The sequence below is a fragment of the Artemia franciscana genome, chromosome 1, assembly GCF_032884065.1.
Source record: "Artemia franciscana chromosome 1, ASM3288406v1, whole genome shotgun sequence".
NCBI classification, from domain to species: domain Eukaryota; kingdom Metazoa; phylum Arthropoda; class Branchiopoda; order Anostraca; family Artemiidae; genus Artemia; species Artemia franciscana.
Genome location: NC_088863.1, coordinates 10993184 through 11014226, shown reverse-complemented (window position 1 = coordinate 11014226; position 21043 = coordinate 10993184). Strand labels below are relative to the sequence as shown.

The window sequence follows — 21043 nt, the reverse complement described above, 5'->3', positions numbered from 1 at the left end:
TTCTTAATTCTATATGTTATATACAATTGACTTTTCAGTGACTGCACTGTTTTGGATGCTGAAATAATCCTGAATAGACAATAATCAAATTTTGGAGCTGTCCATAAATCTGTCCATAAGCTGTCCATAAGTCTGTCCATAAATCAGAAACAAAGGGATGTTCACCTTGCCAAATCTCCCCTTGGCAGTAGGTATTATTGGGACTTCTTGGTTACTTAAAAATACTTAAAAAATAACTAGCTGAGCTTTATTGGTGCAAGTTTTGCTTAAATAGAACATTCCCCAGTAATGCTGTCCTAAATTACTTTAAACTATTTAAGCATTACTGTACATCAAGTCATCTTTAATGAATAAAACCCGTTTTGAAACCGTTTTAAAATGATTAACCGTTTTAAAATGACCACTTTTAATTCGATTTGTTGAATACAATTTATAAGATCAAATTGACTTTGTATTAGTGATGGTCCAGTTTTAAATTTCGAAAAATAGATTGAATAAACAATTCTCGAACTTTATCAAATAAAAAAAGTGTTTCCAACTGAAAGTTAGGAGCAGCATTAAAACTTAAAACGAAAAAGAATTATTGCGTAATGAGGGAGGCTACTCCTTCCTCGACCTCCGCTCTTTACATCATTCTCAAAGTTCTTTAAGGACACTTTTATTCGAAATTAACAGGTCTTGTGATTGATTCTCCCTCTCTAAAGAAAAAAAAAATCATACTTAAACGTAAAGATCGAGGTCTGAGGAATGTGCAGCCTCCCTCAAATACAGAATAATTTCTGTTCGTTTTAAGTTTTAATGTTACTATTTATTTTCAGTTGAAAACAATTAATTAAATTTCTGACCGTTTTTCAAAGCATGCCAGGAGCCCCCCTCCCCCGCTTAACATTTCTTCTGAAAAATTCTTCCTCAGAAACTCTCCTCACCGAGTCGCTCTTTACTTACGGTTTGTTACCACGAACTGTTTGAAAATTTTCAGTAGGTTGATTAAAATAGCTGGGTTATAGAATACAAAGAGATTTTTGACTTACCAAATCGTGCCTTGGCAGTAATAGTCTTGCTGGGACTACTTGGTTCCCCAGGACCTGCTTTATTGACAGCCACAACTCTGAACTGATAGTCAACACCTTCTATAAGATTCAAAACTTTTCCTGAACAAACAGGAGAACTGATCTCAGCTGCCTTTTCCCATATGACGCTGTATCTGTCTTTCTTCTCGATTATATATCCTGTAATTGGTGATCCACCATCATTTTCTGGTGCCTTCCATACTAGTTCAGCGTGTGACTGACTCCAATCGCTAGCTTCAGGAATTCCTGGAGAGCCAGGCACACTAAAAGGATCTTTGGCTACAATTGGTGCAAGAGTTTCTAATGGCTCAGATTCACCTTCTTTGTTAACTGCTTTAACTCTGAACTCATATTCATGACCAGGAACTAAGCCAATAACTTCTAACTCAGGGTCCTTTGTCCTTTCTACAGGAATCCATACACCTAGCTCAGGATCATACTTTTCCACAATATATTCTTCAATTGGCAAGCCACCATCATCTTTTGGTTTTTTCCATTTCAACTTACAACCATCTTTGTGGATATCTGATACCTCAAGAGGTCCTTCTGGTTTAGATGGCTTACTAATAACTGTTACTTCCACTTCAGCTGTATCAGATCCATATTTGTTGGAGGCAACAATCACATATATCCCGGTATCTTTCCTTTCAGAACGTTCAGCAAACAATTTAGTGTTGTATGGAATATTTTCAATTCGCTTATTACGAGTTGACTGAACAGGCCTATTATCCAGAGACCATACAACATCTGGTACAGGTTCACCAGTTACTTTGACATTGAATACAAACGGCTCACCTTCATGGACTGTAATAGGTCGAAGATTTTTTCTGTCAATCTTGGGTGCTAGTTTACGAGGCTTCGCAGTGATCGGCTTCGTTATACCTGATGGTTCACCGGGACCCGCCTCGTTGAGTGCACGGACGCGGAAATGATACGTTTCTCCTTCTTCGAGGTTTTCAGCTTTGCCCTTACATTCTGGACCTCTAACCTCACCGCATTTAACCCATTTAGTACCACCTTTCTCACATTTCTCAATAGCATAACCAGTAATAGGTGAACCTCCATCAGAGGTAGGTGGTATCCATCGAAGTTCAACGAAATGTTTATCCCAATCAGTTGGTTCAGGGGTTCCTGGTACTCCCGGTGGGTCAAACGGATTTTTCGCTATAATGCTTGTCTCAGCTTCTAATGGTTCAGACTCGCCTTCTGCGTTAACAGCTGAGACACGAAACTTGTATTCATTTCCTGGAACCAAGTTATTTACTTCCATTTTCGCTTCCTTAGTTCTAGCAACCGGTACCCATCTTCCCGTATCCATATCCATTTTTTCAACAACATAATGGTCAACTGGAGCACCCCCATCATCCTCAGGTGGATTCCATTTTAAGTTGCATCCTTCTTTATGTACGTCTGTTATTTTAAGGGGACCTTCTGGTGAGCCTGGTTTGTCTATTATTGTAACTTCAATAGTTACTTCATCTCGTCCACAAGCATTTTCAGCCTTTACAACGTAGGTACCAGAATTTGCCCTTGTGGCTCCAGTCACCAATAGCTTGGCCCTATTCTTTTCTTTACATTCTGGATTAACATTGTCTTTTGGTTCAATCCTAGCCTTGTTGAGGAACCATGAAATAACAGGGGTAGGCTCACCGATAACCTGTGCATCAAGTTTAACGTTAGTTCCAGCTCGTATGCTCATGTTTTTTAAATTTGTACGATCAATTCTAGGTGGTAAGTTTCTTGCTTTGCATACAACAGGATCACTTGGCTCACTTGGTTTAGAAGGGCCTGCTTTATTGACTGCCTTGACACGAAAAGTATATTCCATGCCTTCAATAAGGTCTGGAACTCTAGCTTCACATTTATTACCAATAAATTCTCCAGCTTTTTGCCACTTGGTACTATACTGGTCCTTCTTTTCAATAATATATGAAGTAATCTGGGCTCCACCGTCTGATTTGGGAGGGGACCATTTTAAATCAACATGATTCCTATCCCAGTCTTTTGGTGTTGGCTTTCCGGGTTTGTCTGGCTCATCATATGGATTTTTAGCCAACGTAGCAGTATCAGTTTCCAAAGGATCAGACTCTCCTTCTGGATTAACAGCTCTAACACGGAATTGATATTCTTTCCCTTCATTAAGTCCAGTGACTTCGGCTTCCGTGCCTTTGGTAGTGGTAACAGGAACCCATCTTCCAGTGTCAGTGTCCATTCTCTCAACGACATAATTTTCCACCGGTTCACCTCCATCATCTTCTGGAGGCTCCCATTTAAGTTTACATCCATCGGCAACAACATCACTGACTTTAAGAGGACCTTTCGGCTTGGACGGCTTACTTAGTACAGTCAAATCTAGTTCTGCTTCATCATTTCCTGATTCGTTCTTAGCAGTAATTTTATATATACCTTTGTCCGATCGCTTGACTTTCTGGATAAAAAATGTTGTTTTATTCTCCTCATTTGTTATTTTGACACGATCCAGAGAGGTTAGTTGCTTCTCCATGAAGAACCAAAGGACTTGGGGAGCAGGCTCTCCCGAAACATTTATGTCTAATCGTAGCATTTGCCCACTTCTAATTGTCACCTTCTGAAGGTTCTTACGGTCAATACGAGGTGCCAAAAACCGTGGCTTAGCAATTATAGACTTTGACATGTCACTAGGTTCACTATCACCAGCTTTGTTCTGGGCCACAATTCTGAACTCATACTCATGACCTTCTTCAATATCAGTAACAGTTCCCATTGTTCTATCTCCAGGGACTTTCAAACAATCAACCCAGCCTCTTCCGTCTTTATCTCGTTTTTGAACCACATAATTGGTTATAGGAGCACCACCATCTGACTTAGGAGGACTCCATCGCAGTTCAACAAAATCTTTATCCCAGTTAGTAGCCTCAGGTCGCCCTGGTTTACCTGGAGGATCAAACGGATTCTTAGCTATTATTGGTTCCTCACATTCCAGTTCTTCAGATTCACCTTCCTTGTTAACAGCTTTGACCCGGAATTTGTATTTTTTACCCTCTTGTAATCCAGTAATTTCAGCTTCTGGAGCTAAAGACTGACCAGCAGGCATCCACTGACCAGTTATTGGGTCAAGCTTCTCAATCTCATAATATTCAATAGGACTACCTCCGTCATCTTCGGGTTTTTTCCATTTGAGCTTGCAACCATTTTTCTTTACTTCCGAGACTTCCAGAGGGCCTTTGGGTTTGCTTGGTTTTCCAAGGAAAGTAATCTCTACTTGAGCTTCGTCTTCTCCTTGAGAATTTTTTGCATTGATGATATAGACTCCACTATATGCCCTTTTGGCTTTTAAGAAAAGCAACTTGGTATTATAGTCAATGTTATCCACTCGAATATCATCATCTGATTCTAATACATGCCCTTTAAAAGACCACGTGATTGTAGGAACAGGCTCGCCAGCGACGTTTACATCAAATACTAGCTGCTGATTAGTCTTAGCAATTGTGTTTTGAAGGTTAGTTCTGTCTATTTTTGGTTTGAGGAAACGAGCCTTTGCAGTATGTGGTGCTGTGGAGTCACTAGGCTCTCCAAGTCCAGCTTTATTAACGGCTCTAACACGGAACTCATACCTATTACCCTCTTCAAGGCCTTTAACATCAGCTTGACAGACATTTCCTCGAACTTCAGCACACTTAGTAAATGCACCTCCAAACTTGTCCATCATTTCTATTACATAGCCAGTAATTGGGGCACCACCATCGCGACGGGGTTGTTCCCATTTTAGTTTGACTGTTGTCTCCGACCAGTCAACAATATCTGGAATGCCTGGTGGACCTGGAATGTCAAATGGATTCTTTGCGAGAATTGCTGAATCGGTTTCAAGTGGTTCTGAATCCCCTTCTTCATTTGTTGCTTTGACTCGGAAATTGTATTTCTTGCCTTGATCTAGACCAGTAACATCAATGTCAGTTTTGTCACCATCAACCCTAACGAAGAAAGAAATATTTTAGAGAACAAAAAAAATGAGAATTTGAAAACAAGTAACAACTAGTTTAACAGGATTTCAGTTTCAATTTGATTTAAAATTTGGCTTCTCATCACTATAATTTAGTCCATGTTTCCTTACACCATGAATTTCTTTAGACTAGGTCCTCATTTCATTTCTATTCTTAGGTTGACATTTTATGGGTAAAGATATTTCATATCCAAAACTCAGAAGAGGCCCTTGTAGCCTAATTGACTAAATTAGTTTTTTTGTTTATGAAACGAATTTACATTTTATTCAATAGTATGTTTTTTCTTGTACCTGCAGCCTGCGGCGTAATTCGCTATGGGGCAGGGGAAGGGCAACTGCTTCTTCCAGACCTCAGTTTCTCCCTCCGCCCTCCAAGAACCCCGTTTTCCCCTCACCTGAAGTTTTGTTTCTTCAAAAATCTTATCAAAACTAAGATAATAACGCAAAATCCAAGCATCCACAGAAAACTGGTTTTATAATGGTACTAAATGACTTATTTTTCAATTTTTATGGTCATTTTAACTTGATTTGGGAAAATTGGCTCCATTTTTGCCTTCCTCCCACCCTCTATGATTTTGACGAAATTACACCACTGCCTTAAACAGCCAACAACAACAAACAACAAAAGTGCCAACAACAGTGAAAATGAAGTCTGATTGTTGAAATTGCTTAAGTGTAAACTATGCAAACATGTATATCTTTAAAAATCAGAAAAAATGGGATTTAAAAAAAAATGAAAATACCTTCATCGGCAATTATGTAGTTTTTGGTTGTAACGGGTGTCTAATTTAAAAGCGAAACGTGGGGCGCCAACCGAAAACACATGGCACCCAACATCGTAAAAGTTATTACTTTATTTGAAGGCGCCGTTGTCAAAGGTCATGAAAAGATAGTTGATATTCAAATTTTTACGGACAGAAAGGGCTGTCAAACTTAGCCGATTAGTTTTATTTATTTATTCTCACGGTTAAACATGACAACCCTGACGAAAATGTGGTATTGCTCTATAAACTTAATAATGTTGAAGCAGTCGAAAGAAAAATCTTAGAAAATCGCGGTTATTCGTTATGGATGGACCTAAGATTAGTCCTGGGACATTCAGTTGGATGTCCTTTGTAATTCTAGGAATTTGGCTAAAAATTTATAATACATTTTCAAATATATGCACAAGTAGTACAAGATAAAACAGGCATTTAAATATATTAACCAATGACGATGAAAATAAAAACTTTCCTTCCAATAATCATTCGAAAAAATAAAAAAATAAAAGTATAGTTGGATCAAACATTCGATTAAATATTTCAAATGCTTCTATAGCTAAGCTACTGATTGTTTTGTTTTTTTATTAATAAAATAGACCTTGTGGGCTGAGCTTCGGCTCTGTTAGTGAGTCCGTCTATATTCATAATAAAAATATTTATAACAGCAATAATTGTTAGGGTAAGACGACCAAAAAAACTGTCTCTGATATTTTTCAGAAATAAACAAAACCTATTTAAAATTTTACTTGGTTTATCCACAATTACATTTCAAAATATATAAATTTTGCTTTAGACACAAGCTTCCTCAAATCAGCATACTAAACATAACAGTCAAAATTTATCGAAAGTAGGATATCGAAAAGATTTATAGAGTCTTAGATAGTCAGTTACGAGCTACTTACAGCTTCAGTAAAGCTTTGTATCCAAGATAATTTATCTTTCGAAAAAACTGCTTTAATCAGAACTTCGCTCCTAAGAACCCTGTTAATTAAAGCCTTGAAAGGATTTTAGAAACTTCCTTGAAAACAAGATTTTTTTTTATAGTCTAAGATCTGGAGTTTATTTTTCTGATTTAATAGTGTTTTTTTTACATTTTTTTTCTAAAAAATCTGTTGTTTTGTTGTTGTTTTTTTAAAGGTGGGTGAGGAAAGTTATAATGGAACATTTTCATTTTGTTTTTAATTAAGATGCGAAAAAGGTATCTATCGAAACAAGGACAGGGGGGGGGGGGTAATTTTACTTTTTTCATTTTTATTTTAACAAAAATACGGAAATTTTTTTCAAATATAGAGGAGACGCAATAAAATCTAGGGGGGAATCTCCCCTTCACTTGGTGTCACTTACAGATACATTATTTCTCTTAAATATTCCAAAGAAATCGACAATTCCAGTAAAAAACTGAAAACATTTAAAAACAGCTCAAGGTGCACTTAGAACTTATGAGGTAGGGGAAGGATGTTTTCGAAAGCGTACGGTAGGGTCAATAATCCAATCATGAGTTTGTGCTTTGAAAACTCATCTTAATGTCTCAAAGTTTATTTTGAAATGTTTTTCTAAGGCAAAAAAAAAAAATCCTTGGAACAGCTCAGAAACTTCTCAAGAAGAATCCCATAATCTATCTCCCACAGAGTACAGGTTGATTGTGTTTCATGAAGTTGCATTAGCTCAATGCACTTGAACTAGCTCAATCGCGTTAAAAGAGCGATATGGCTTCAATGTATTATCTATTTTCTTCATTTTTCCCTAGGCCACTTTGAAGGGGGGCTGTCGTAGAAACTTCAGAGGGAGCTCATTAGATTAAACATAGAAAGTTCTAGTGCCCTAATAAGAGTCAAAAGCGATTAGATGGCGATCAGGCCCCTTACCCGTTCCCTTCTTAGTTTCCCCTCCCTCTCAATAAAGAAAAAACTTCCAATCAGGATTTTGAGTTACCGATATTGTTCAAAATAGTCGGGAGATCCAATAACTATCTACAATGTGTCAGGAACAGCTAAGAATATTAAATATACATGTCCAAAACGTGATGGGGGGGGGAGGTGAACTAAATTAAAAGACACTTTTTGCATCCAATTTGTGAAAAGGACTTAGACCGCATGTAATATCTCAGGAGTGATTAGGCGTATTAAGTAGAATTTTTGAGGGAAAGCTGAGGGAAGTGTTGAGCTAAAGCAAAAGACACTATGTGCATCCAGGTTGTCAAAAGGGCGTTTCTGCAATATCTAAGGAACGGCTAAGGGTATCAAGTTTAAACTTTCAGGGAATCCTGAATGATAGGTTGAACCAAATCAAAATACACTATATGCATTCAAGTGGTTAAAAGGGTGTCAATATCTCAGGAACGGCTATAGGTAGTAAGTTATAACTTCCAGAGAATATTGAGGGGATGTTTGAAATAAATACAAAAACGCTATATTTATCCTGGTTTTAAAATGTCGTATCTACGAAATGTCAGGGGATTTGAGGGATATTTTGAACTAAATCAAGACTCACTATGCACATCTAGATTGTTAAAATTTTTAGCGTGCAATATCTCCGGAATAGCTAAGGTTCATCAAGTTGGAAATTTCAAAGAATATTACGAGGATGCTCAATTAAATAATGACACTATTTGTGTCCAGGGTTTTTAAAGAGTGTATGGGCAATCTCTAAGGAATGGTTAAGGGTATTAACTTGAAATTTCCAAAGCATTTTGTGGGGGGGGATGTTTAACTAAATCAAAAAACACTATGTAATTGCATGTCATTAAAAAGGCGTATTTACAATGTCGCAGAAACGGCACTGTTGCAGAAACAACGGGTATCAATTTAATACTTCAAGGAATGTTGATGGAAATTCTGAATTAAATACAAATGACACTATTTTTGTCCAGTTTGTCAAAAGTGCATATCCGCAATTTCTCAGGAACGACTAAGGGTATAAAGTTGAAACATTAATCGGCACTAGTGTCGCAAAAAGTAACCCTCAATACCCTCCAAAGTTTGGTGACGCTTAGTATTTTTTTCAGAATACTGAAAAAAAATTATTAATTTAATTTCTGTAGTTGGTAAAATTAGTGTTCTGATTGGTTTTTGATCTCAGTTCCTGATAGAAAAACGACAACAAAACTTGGAAAAATACCAAGTGCCGCCAAATATTAGATGGCGTTGATTTTTTTTTGCCGAGACTATCACAAATTTCCACCCTCATTTGAAACATTCTTGTATTTTCTTACTGATCCCTCCCCCAAACTCTACAAACATGCCTAAATATACATAATTTTCAAAAATGAATATTACAAAGGTTAGTTACCTGCCAACAGGCACCCATTTCCCGGTACCAGCTTCTTGCTTTTCAACAGTATAAGAGGTAATAGGTAGTCCACCATCGTCTTTGGGCTTGTCCCATTTCAGTGTGCAGCTTTCTTTTGTGACATCTTTTACCTCCAGAGGCCCCTCCGGATGGCTTGGTTTTCCTAAGACAGTCACTTCAACGGTAGCTTCGTCTTTTCCGGAATCGTTTTCTGCCGTAAGTGTATAAATCCCGGTATTTTTTCGGACAGTATCTGAAATCCAAATTTTTGTGTTGTAGGGTTCATGCTCAATCTTAATTTGGGAGCCGTTTTCAAGTTCTTTTTTGTTAAGGATCCAAGCAGTTTTTGGTGCCGGTTCTCCTTTGACATCAACGTCGAACTTTACAATTTGTCCTGCTCTTACTATAATATTCTTCAGCTTGTCACGATTGATTCTTGGTTTGAGGAATCGAGCTTTGGCAGTGTGAGGCTCAGTGGCATCACCTGGCTCACCTGGTCCTGCTTTGTTTACAGCTTTAACGCGGAACTGATACTGCTGACCTTCTCTTAGTCCTAAAACTTGAGCTTCGCAGCTTGCGTCATCAGTTGTAAAAAAGTCTTCCCACACAGATCCAAGTTTTTCTTTTTTTTCAATGATATACGAAGTGATCCTTGAGCCACCATCTGATTTAGGGACTGTCCATTTCAGGTTCACGCGGTTCACGTCCCAGTCTACAATTTGAGGTATACCTGGCCTACCGGGCACATCAAATGGATTTTTAGCTTTTGTTGATTTTTCAGTCTCAAGTGGTTCAGAATCACCTTCATCATTTATGGCTTTCACTCTGAACTGATAATCTTTGCCTTCTTGAAGCCCAGAAACATCAAAGTTTGTATCTTTGGTTTTGCCCATTGGAACCCATCTTCCGGTTGCTGTGTCCAATTTCTCTAAAGCATAGCCAGTTACAGGCATGCCTCCATCATCTTCTGGAGGTTCCCATTTGAGCTTACACCCATTTTTAGTAACATTATCAACCTTAAGCGGCCCCTTGGGCTTACCTGGTGCGGCTAGAATCACTACTTCTACTTCTGCCTCATCCTTACCATGGTCATTTTCAGCACGTATCATGTATTTACCTGAATTTTTTCTTTTTGAGTCAATAATTGTGAATTTTGTGTTGTAATCCACGTTGACAATTTCAACATTAGGCTCTTCAACAATTTTATCGCCAAGTAGCCAAGTTATGGTTGGGACTGGCTCACCTTTAACGTTAACATCGAACTTGACAACTTTACCAGCTTTTACAATGACTTGTTTCAAGTTAGCGCGGTCAATACGTGGTTTCAACATTTTATGCTTTACAAGGTGATTCTTCGTTGCATCAGAGGGTGGTGAAGGTCCGGCTTTGTTTACGGCAACTATTCTAAATTGATACTCTCCACGCTCTTTGAGATCAATAACTTTGGCTTCAAGTTTATCAGCTGGCACTTCACCAGCCTTTTCCCAGTCAGGCTTGTATCTGTCTTTCTTTTCTATAACATATTTTAAAATAGGTGCACCACCGTCTGATGATGGCGCGGTCCATTTAAGGTCAACACTTGCATTGTCATAGTCAGTAATTTCTGGGGTACCAGGAGCAGTAGGTTCATCAAATGGATTCTTAGCAACTGTGCTCATTTCAGTAACAAGATGGTCTGATTCCCCCTCATCATTGATGGCACAAACTCTAAAATCGTATTCATGACCTGGTTCTAACCCAGTGACAATATATGTTGGGGGGCTTCTTTCTCCAGTAACTCGACCGACGCGCACCCATTTTCCAGTAGCCTTGTCTTTCTTTTCAATTTCATACTCCCTAATTGGCATGCCACCATCATCTTCTGGTCTTGCCCATTGCAACTTACAACCCTCTTTTGATACATCAGTTACATCTAGTGGCCCTTTGGGCTTAGACGGTCTTCCAAGAACAATTAGTTCGATTGTTTCTTGATCAATTCCATTTATATTTTCGGCCTTCAAAGTATATTTTCCAGCGTCCTTTCGATCAATGTCCTTTAAAGTAAAATCTGTGTGGTAATCTGTATTTTCGATGAGTATTCTCTCTGTTTTGGTTAGAGGAATGCCATCTCTCCAAATCCAGGCAATTGTTGGAGGTGGCTCTCCACGCACATCAACTGACCATTTGTGTGTCCTTCCAGCCTTAATAGTTAATTGCTTCAAATTTGTTCTGTCAATTCTCGGTTTCAAGTTCTTATGCTTAACTGTATGCGGATCTGATGGATCGGATGGCTCACCTGTGCCAGCCTTGTTGACACCTCTAACTCTGAAGGTAAAAACCTCTCCTTCTTTGAAACCATCAATCTTTGCTTTTTCATCACTATTTTTTGTAACATGAATTTCTTTCCATTCAACAGATAATCTATCCTTTGCTTCAATAATATAGTGAGTGACAGGCCTACCACCATCAGCTTCTGGCTTTGTCCATTGTAAAGTAACACTATTGACATCGTAATCAATAACGGTAGGCTTTCCTGGACGTCCTGGCTCATCATATGGGTTCCTTGCAAGAATTGGTTCTTCAGTTTCCAAAGGTTCGGATTCCCCTTCTTTGTTAACAGCTTTGACTCGGAACTTATATTTCTTCTTGGGCGTAAGACCTTCAGCTGTGAAAGTATTAGCATCTTTGCCAACCTGAAATTAATAGGATACGTAAAAAAAAAAAAAAAATTAAAGCCAATTTTAAATATTCGATTTGAATTTGACAAGATAGAGCTTTGGCTTTATTTATACTCAAGGCCTTACCAACAACAAATATCAATTGTGAAATTAATTATTATGTTTAATATTAGCATTTTGAAATTATTTTTAAATAATTACATTAAAATTCCACCATACAAATCTTGGGCTGTTAAGTAAAAGGTGATGAAAAAAAAAATCAAGATAAATAGAATTAGTTGTGAATGAGTAAGACTTAATCACGTAAGACTTTAATCTCAATTAATGGCATATTTCAACCGCAAGAAAAACCATTAAATATAAAATTGCTAAATGTGACATTGAACATTAAAGTAATTTGGGCAATTATAATTTGACTACAGAGGTGTAGTTGTTCGACTAAAGTTAGAAATAGCGGTATTTAGATAATATTCAAAGAACAAGATTCAATTTTGATAAGGCATGACTTGTTATTAGTACCTTAGTAGGGGACGACGTTACCTAGATTAAGGACTATTTTATATTTTGCACTTTAATTTTTATATTACACAGGAAAAAATAGTGGTTCATTGATGAGAATAAGTTGGGTCGGAACACCAAATTTTTTTTTTAATATGATTTCTGTAGAGCAATTATCTTCTTATTAGAAAAATTATGCTTATTTATAAATATACCTAATTTTAGTGCACTGCAAAACTTTAATACCCTATAATTGAAATAGATGATAACAATATCTACAGAGGAAGGTAGTTCAAGAAAACGGTGTCAAAGCATTCTGGAAGATGGTGTAGTAGCACAGAAGGTCCAAGAAAAGTTACTATTGCCCCAAATTGGTGTAATGGCGTAATAGCATAGAAGGTCCAAGAAAAGGTGACTATTGCCCCAAATTGGCGTAATAGTGAAATAGCATAGAAGGTCCAAGAAAAAATAACTATTGCCCCAAATTGATGTAATGGTGTAATAGCATAGAAGGTCCAAGAGAAAGTGACTATTGCCCCAAATTGGTGTAATGGTGTAATAACATAGAAGGTCCAAGAAAAACTAACTATTGCCCCAAATTGAGGTAATGGTGTAATAGCAAAGAAGGTCCAAGAAAAAGTGACTATTGCCCCAAATTGGCGTAATGGTGTAATAGCATAGAAGGTCCAAGAAAAACTAACTATTGCCCCAAATTGATGTAATGGGTTAATATCATAGAAGGTCCAAGAAAAATTGTCTTTTACCCCAAATTGGTGTAATGATGTAATAGCATAGAAGGTCCAAGAAAAAGTGACTATTACCCCAAATTTGTGTAATGGTGTAATAGCATAGAAGGCCCAAAAACAGGACAAATTAAAATAAATTTTGACATAAAACTTACCTCCCCTGCTGGGACCCATCTTCCAGAGTCCATATCCATCTTTTCGATAATATAACCTGTGATGTCACTACCACCACTATCCTCTGGTTTATTCCATTTGATTTTAATGTGGTCTGCTCTGATTTCTTCAGGTTTCAAGGGACCTTTCGGTCTCGTTGGTTTATCTGGAAAAAAATTAAATTAATTTCTTATTGACATAGCCAAGGGCCTTAACCTACACCAATATTTTTCTTTACTTTTTGTTATCGTATCTTTAAAATAAAACCGTATTTAAACATTTTAAATTTAAATTTAAACTTTGGAAAGTTCTTTGTTTGCTATTTGTATAGGTAAACTAAAACTACTTGTTGATGGGCATCAGATCTGTGTCTTTTTCTTGTGAACAGAATACATTTTATGGCATCTTATCCAAAGAACATGCTGATAATGACTAAAGTAATAATCAAAGCCGTATCTAACGTGGGGGCTACGGGGTTGGAACCCCTTCCTTCGGAATTTTCATCCGACTCGTAAAAACATAACAAAACTGCGTATACAAAAATTATAGGTATATATATATATATATATATATATATATATATATATATATATATATATATATATATATATATATATATATATATATATATATATATATATATATATATATATATATATATATATATATATATATATATATATATATATATATAGTTTTTTTCATCCCTCCCCCCTCAACCCCCCAAAAAATGTATACTCACAAACAAAAATCCTGGAAATACCTTAGGTAATAATATTTAATAGTTAAATCATATTTAATTTAATGTTCAACAATAAAGAACGTGCCGATAATAACTAAAGTGTAGTTTGTCAAACAGTCAATCATATAAAACCTGCACGAAGAAAATTTAGATCATCATTTCATCAGCTGTTTCTATTTAAGTTTTCTGATTGAGCATCTAAAAAACGAAAAAAAGCTTCTATTATAACCTTTGACTTTCAATCTTTTTGTTGCATTTGAATTTTCTGTTCAGGCTGCTTAGAAATTCTGTTCAAACAAAATAAATTCTAGTGACGAGCAGAGGTGGAAAAGCTTAATATTGGCTAGATCAAAAATGAATTCTTGACTAACATATAAAAAATACTAAATTCCTGACTCTTGACTTACTTTTAATTCAAGAGTTTTTCTGTTGTTGATCACTTGAGCGTTTTAATAATTTTTTTTATATATTTTAAATATGTTCTATATAGTTTAGTATGTTCTTATATTTCAAGTATGTTTAAGAATGCAAACAATTATTTTCTATGTGAAACAAATCTATCCTATTTCAACGTCAATGCTGAGTTCATGTAGCCTACCGTGTCCTGTTTGGAAATTTCTCGGCAAATTTCTCAGAATAATGCACAAATTGATAAAGGCTATGTCTCTCAAGATAATTTTACTTGTATTTGTATTCTACTTAACATAAAATATCTGAACAAAACAAATTGACTATTTCCTGAATACACTAAGCCACACATAGAAAGAGAAAACGATAAACGATGATATCAATTTCCTTTAGGCCATGATTATCTAAAGTAAATGTAAAAAATAGCCAAAAAATAAAAATAATTAAAAAATAGCCCCATTAGAGTCTTGCAATAGAAATTCTTTGTAATAGATTTTTGCAAAGCATCATATCTTCTTTTTTAGGGTATTTGTAATTTTGAAAAGTAAAATTGCATCAACTTTACCAAAATAAAGCCTGATAAGTTGTATTTTTTTTGTACTTTTACCCAATAGAACAGCATCCGCAATTCCTCCAACAACTCCTTAATAATTTAGTTTCAAAAAGTTATTCAGGGAATAAGAAGTATGGAAAAAGATTTCTCAATCTCATAAGCGGCTGCAAATAGAATCAATATTCTTAGTATTCAAACATATCCAAAGAATTGTTTACAGAAAATACGTTTTTCACCCCCATTGGTTTCATAAACTATAATTAAACTAATCAACTATTAGCCCAATTACGGTCTCGAGGCAGAATATTCTTGTCCTATGCTTTCCGAAGATGTTCTATCCTCTTAAAGTGTTTATGATATTTAAGGAATTGCAACTATAAAATTCTTTTAAGTTGTAAATTTTTGTTTGGTCTACTTTTCCCGCTAGACAGCAGCACTTTCAGTTCTTTCAGCAACTTATTATTAATGTAGTTTGAAGCTCTGTTCTGGGAACAAGAAATGTGAAAAGAGCCATCTTATTTTCAGAAGTGGCAGAAAATAGAATTAACCCTCTTATTGCCCAAAAATGACCAGAGTACTTTTTACAGACAATGTCCCCCCCTCCATTATTTACTAAAGCATCAACTATAATCAAATTAACAAACAATTAGCTCAATTACGGTCTCGAAGCAGAGTATTCTTGTACAAGATTCTTATTAATGATGTTCCATCTTCTTAAGACATTATATAATAAGGATATTCAATAATATATGAATGATATATTTTATATATTATATATAAATTATATATAATAATGTATAAATAAGGATATTTAGGGAATTATAACTGCATAAAATTTAAGCAAATAAAGTCTATTTAATTGCAAAAATATTATTTTTGTTTTTACCCAAGACAACAGCATCTGCAGTTCCTTCAGCAACTCCTGACGAATTCTTTAAGACAAGTTTATATTTTCCGCTATCACCACGGACACACTTTCTTACAGTCAGCACTGTGTTTTTCTCATATTTTTCAATTGTGATCCTGAAATATGAAACAAAAAAAAGTGATTAAATTTACAATTGTAGAATATGTTATATTTCTTTTTGTTATTGGGGGGGGGGGTGTAAAGCACAGAAAAGCGTTATTACTGCTGAACTATTAGGAATAGGCCTATATATGAACACATATTTTTCAATTGTGATTCTGAAACATGAGACAAAAAAAGCGATTAAATACACAATTACAGAATGTGTAATATTTCTTTTTGTTATTTGGGGGGGGGGGAGGGTGCAAAGCACAAAAAAGCGTTATTAATGCTGAACTATAAGGAATAGGCCTATATATAAACACATGGGAAATATTGTAAAACTATTAATACTTTTTAATGGAGGGATAAGGGTCATATACTCCTCTCTCCTCCTTCTTTTTCTCATATTTTTTAATTGTGATCCTGAAACATGAGACAAAAAAAGCGATTAAATATACAATTGCGGATTATATAATATTTCTTTTTGTTACTGGGGGTGGGGTGGGGTGAAAAGCACGAAAAAGCGCTATTGCTGCTGAATTATGAGGAATAGGTATATATACGAAGACATAGGAAATATTGTAAAACTATTACTACTTTTTTATGGAGGGATAACGGTCAAATACTCCTTTATGCTCCTTCTTTTTATCATATTTTTCAATAGTGGTAACGAAAGAATCAGAAAAAAAAGAAGAGAAATTAGATTAGAATTCCAGGTACTTTCACAATGATTTATTTGGGGACCGGGGAGGGGGTGAAATAAGAAAGCGTCAAAATTGATGAATTATGTGAAATAGGCCTACACATGAAATTGTGGAAAAATTACAAAAATATCAAATTGTAGAAAGAGGGAGCAACTGCCCCAATACTATTTCCTTGTGTTCATGTCTGAGCAAATGTGTCATTTTTAATCACCCATTCTCGGCAGAAACACACAAAATTAGCATTCTGTCATTCAAGTGGGTTTTTTTTTCCTTCCTATTTTAACATTTAGTGATACAAGTAACATAAGTGACGTATTTAATGTTCACAAAATGGTCAAAAGAAAACAATCAAAACCGTCTCCTTATAATTGTACCTCTAAATATTACTGCTTAGTATGTATTTTTGGTTTGATCATCTAATTGGAAAAAAAGTGCTGTTGAAGAATTCAGAAGGAAGAAAGAGGCTCAGAAACAGAAAATTTCTAAAGAAGTTTGATTAGAAATATTTTTTTCTAAGAATTTTAGATAAAAGTTGTCTCAAAATAGTTTTAGACTTCAAAACAAAATACGAATCTTATGTGGAGTAACTGTCAACCTCAAAACTTGAAAATTCTTGTGTTAATTCAAAACGAAATGAAACATTTTGCGTTTTACTTTCTTAATTAAACAATCCAAATTCTATTTCTTCTAATTAATAATAATTCTATATTCCAAACTTCTATTTTATCTTATAAAAAAACACCATCCCAGACCCAAATAATTTATCCCACTAAAAACTAGAATTTGACAAAAATTTATTTTAAAGTGCGTCCAGGTATCTTATCGTAAAACAAAGCGTTAATTATTTCAAAGGCGAAACCTAAATAAGCTTTTTTGCAGCCAATAAACAGCATACAACGAGAAAAAAGGTTAAGAGCAGTAAGAAGGCCGAATTAAGGCCAAATGAAGGCCGAATATCACAACCGTTTTTTGGAAGGATACATTAGTAAGGAAGCAATAGGTTTGAAAAAGAGCAATAGAAGTTAATAAGGTGACAACAGTTTTTCTAGTTAGTAGAGGGCCTTAGGAGCGGAGTCCAAAGTTTTTTTAACTAATAAGGGAGATGCCTGTTTTCTTGAGGCAAGTAGATATTGCACGGCCAAATGGTGTATGTTCAACAATAACGCGTTAAAATAGAACAAAAGTGAAATAAATATTTGGTATGGCAAAAGTTACCGTGAATGTTTGTGAATATATAATAAACAATAACGCGTAAAAATAGAAAAAAAGTGAAATAAACGTTTGGTATGGCAAAAGTCACCGTGAATGTTTGTGAATATATAATAAACAATAGCGCGTTAAAATAGAACAAAAATGAAATAAACATTTGGTATGGCAAAAGTAACCGTGAATGTTTGTGAATACATAATAAACAATAACGCGTAAAAATAGAAAAAAAGTGAAATAACGTTTAATATGGCAAAAGTCACCATGAATGTTTGTGAATATATAATAAACAATAACGCGTTAAAATAGAACAAAAGTGAAATAAATATTTGGTATGGCAAAAGTTACCGTGAATGTTTGTGAATATATAATAAACAATAGCGCGTTAAAATAGAACAAAAGTGAAATAAACGTTTGGTATGGCAAAAGTCACCGTGAATGTTTGTGAATATATAATAAACAATAGCGCGTTAAAATAGAACAAAAGTGAAATAAACGTTTGGTATGGCAAAAGTTACCGTGAATGTTTGTGAATATATAATAAACAATAACGCGTAAAAATAGAACAAAAGTGAAAAAAACGTTTGGTATGGCAAAAGTTACCGTGAATGTTTGTGAATATATAATAAACAATAGCACGTTAAAATAGAACAAAAGTGAAATAAACGTTTGGTATGGCAAAAGTTACCGTGAATGTTTGTGAATACATAATAAACAATAACGCGCAAAAATAGAACAAAATTGAAATAAACATTTGGTATGGCAAAAGTTACCGTGAATGTTTGTGAATATATAATAAACAATAACGCGTTAAAATAGAACAAAATGAAATAAACGTTTGGTATGGCAAAAGTTATCGTGAATATTGGTGAAGAAATAATAAACAATAACGCGTTAAAATAGAACAAAAGTGAAATAAACGTTTGGTATGGCAAAAGTTATCGTGAATGTTGGTGAAGAAATAATAAACAATAACACGTTAAAATAGAACAAAAGTGAAATAAACGTTTGGTATGGCAAAAGTTACCGTGAATGTTTGTGAATATATAATAAAGAATAACGCGTTAAAATAGAACAAAAGTGAAATAAGCGTTTCGTATGGCAAAAGTTACCGTCAATGTTTGTGAATATATAATAAACAAATGAAAAACAGATTTTTTAGTTATTAAAACATTAGGAATTAATTCCATTTAAATTTTGAATCTCTGAAAAAAAATTATTCAAAGTTATATGAGAGGCTACTTTCTAAGATTTGATAAACAATATAGGCTCTTATAGTAGTGAAAACATTAAAGATGTCATACAGGGACGTTGGTTCCATTTTCTTCCCCTTATATTTAAGTTAAAGGACTAATGAGGTCATAGTGCACGCGCTACCCAGGTTTATAAAAAGGGTTATGTTTGGTATCGGGTTTGCTAAAATTTATGAAGTGGAAAATGGAAAGAAGTGTGAATAAGTAATAGAGCATATAGGATGTTTGTCATTGGGTTAGTAGCATTATTTTTTCCATTTATGCTCATTCTAAATGGAAAGCAATAAAGCGATGGTGAAAGCTTAAAAGAAAAATTTGTGGTGATAGAAAGAGGAAAAAATCACCTCGGAAAGGTATTTGTTCCCAACCTGAAATGAATAAGGTTTTTGAAAGTTGTTGAAAGAGAACACTGAGAAAAATAATTGATTGCTTATATTATCAAGTCCAAAACAAAAGGTGAGAATCATAAATTTTTTCAAGTGATTAAAAAAAAATAAGGAATATTTTTCTTGTGGGTTCCGATTCACCGAACATTTTGACATTATCCACTTTTTCCACATTATTATTCCACATTCCATATTACTATTCCACATTATCTAAATTTTCCATTATCTACTTACACGATAAAAATTAAGTCAGACCAGCGGTCATTGGGATCTTATGGAACAGCCTTGAGCATGGTAGAAAAGAAAAAAAAGAATTTTTTTTATTTTTCCGTTGCTATTAGAATGTTTATATTTTTTTTGTTTATTTTGTATATGTTTATTTTATTTATTTTTTTAATTTTTCTGTTGCTATTAGAATGTTTATATTTAGAACAAGTCTATAAATGGCCTCAATAATTGTTGCATTTTATCTTTTTGTGACTTTTCCAAGCATGAAAACAATCTTTAAGGCAGGGCCATATATAAACCATGACAAAAACAGGTGAGACCACAGTTCCCTACCCCTATGTCCAAACTACTAAACATAACTCGATGTACTAAATGCCCGATACAAGCCACATTATTCAGCTAATAACTACAATTTATAAGGTTTTAACCTTATTTGAATCCTTGAATTGAAACTTTTCCCACAAAAAGCTTGCAGCCCTTATTTTCTCCCTTCTTTAAAAATAATAATATAGGAGATGGCTTTATCTAGATTTTTTACCCCCTCCTAAAACTTGAAAAACATGCTTTTGTTTATTTATTGAGAAATGCCCCTTTTCTGTTCCCACAAAAATCTTTAAGCCCTCCAGTCAAATTACCAGATTGAGAGATATGCCCTTTGTTGTTGGCATCAATAAATGTGTATTTGATAAAACATTATATGTTATTCAAAATACTTTATAAGTAATGATATTGCATTAAACATCACTATCAGTACTCTGCCCTGATTAACGTAAAAGAGGTATATCAAAGAACCAAGTTTTTGGCTAATAGAAATTTCATTGGAGCAATTGGCCTTTCCCATGTATCGTATCTAAGTAAAACAGTTTTTTTTTTATTTTAAAAGCTGTAAGTGTTTTGTGGTTTTAAATTTTCATATTCACGAATTAAGTCGACTAGAGCTAGATTCATTACACTGAAATAAAAGAAAAATTGAAAGTTTGTTCTTTATGATACTGCTACTACTACACTTCTACTAATAACTCACTGCAGCACCAAGCCGCCTGAGGCCAAAACAGCTACGCACGCTCCTCCTCCAACCTAATCTATTCAAGGCCTCCCTCTTCACACCCTCCCAGGAATTTCCCATTTCCTTTAAATCTTAACATAATTCTTTTAATAGCACCATATTCTCTCTAACATAATTTTCCATTTCAACACATAAAATTTTAAAGCAATTCCACCATCTTTTACTTTTTCCTTCGATACCTACACCGACATTATTCACAAGTTAAAATTAAAAACTTTTATCTCTATCTTAATATTCAATTTCCGAATCCTTGATAAAATATTTTACTGAAAGAAGACGGGAACCATAACTGAAAAAGAAAAGGATTAATAACAGAAAAAAGGATGAAACACACAA

General features: G+C 34.7%; 1 protein-coding gene across 31 annotated transcripts in view; it reads right to left on the bottom strand.

The window, feature by feature from the left end:
* Window positions 1–21043, bottom strand: part of LOC136025213 (twitchin-like) — a 397750-nt gene that overhangs the window by 116360 nt on the left and 260347 nt on the right. For 28 of the 31 annotated variants that reach the window (XM_065701279.1, XM_065701032.1, XM_065701099.1 and 25 more), the window contains 5 exons: window positions 19372–19395; window positions 15742–15878; window positions 13155–13318; window positions 9099–11770; window positions 1032–5020 (listed from right to left, as the gene is read on the bottom strand). In XM_065701279.1, coding sequence (XP_065557351.1) covers window positions 1032–5020; window positions 9099–11770; window positions 13155–13318; window positions 15742–15878; window positions 19372–19395 — 6986 coding nt within the window. The remainder of the gene's footprint in view (window positions 1–1031; window positions 5021–9098; window positions 11771–13154; window positions 13319–15741; window positions 15879–19371; window positions 19396–21043) is intronic. The other 3 variants (XM_065701049.1, XM_065701132.1, XM_065701168.1) reach the window with 1 other exon arrangement.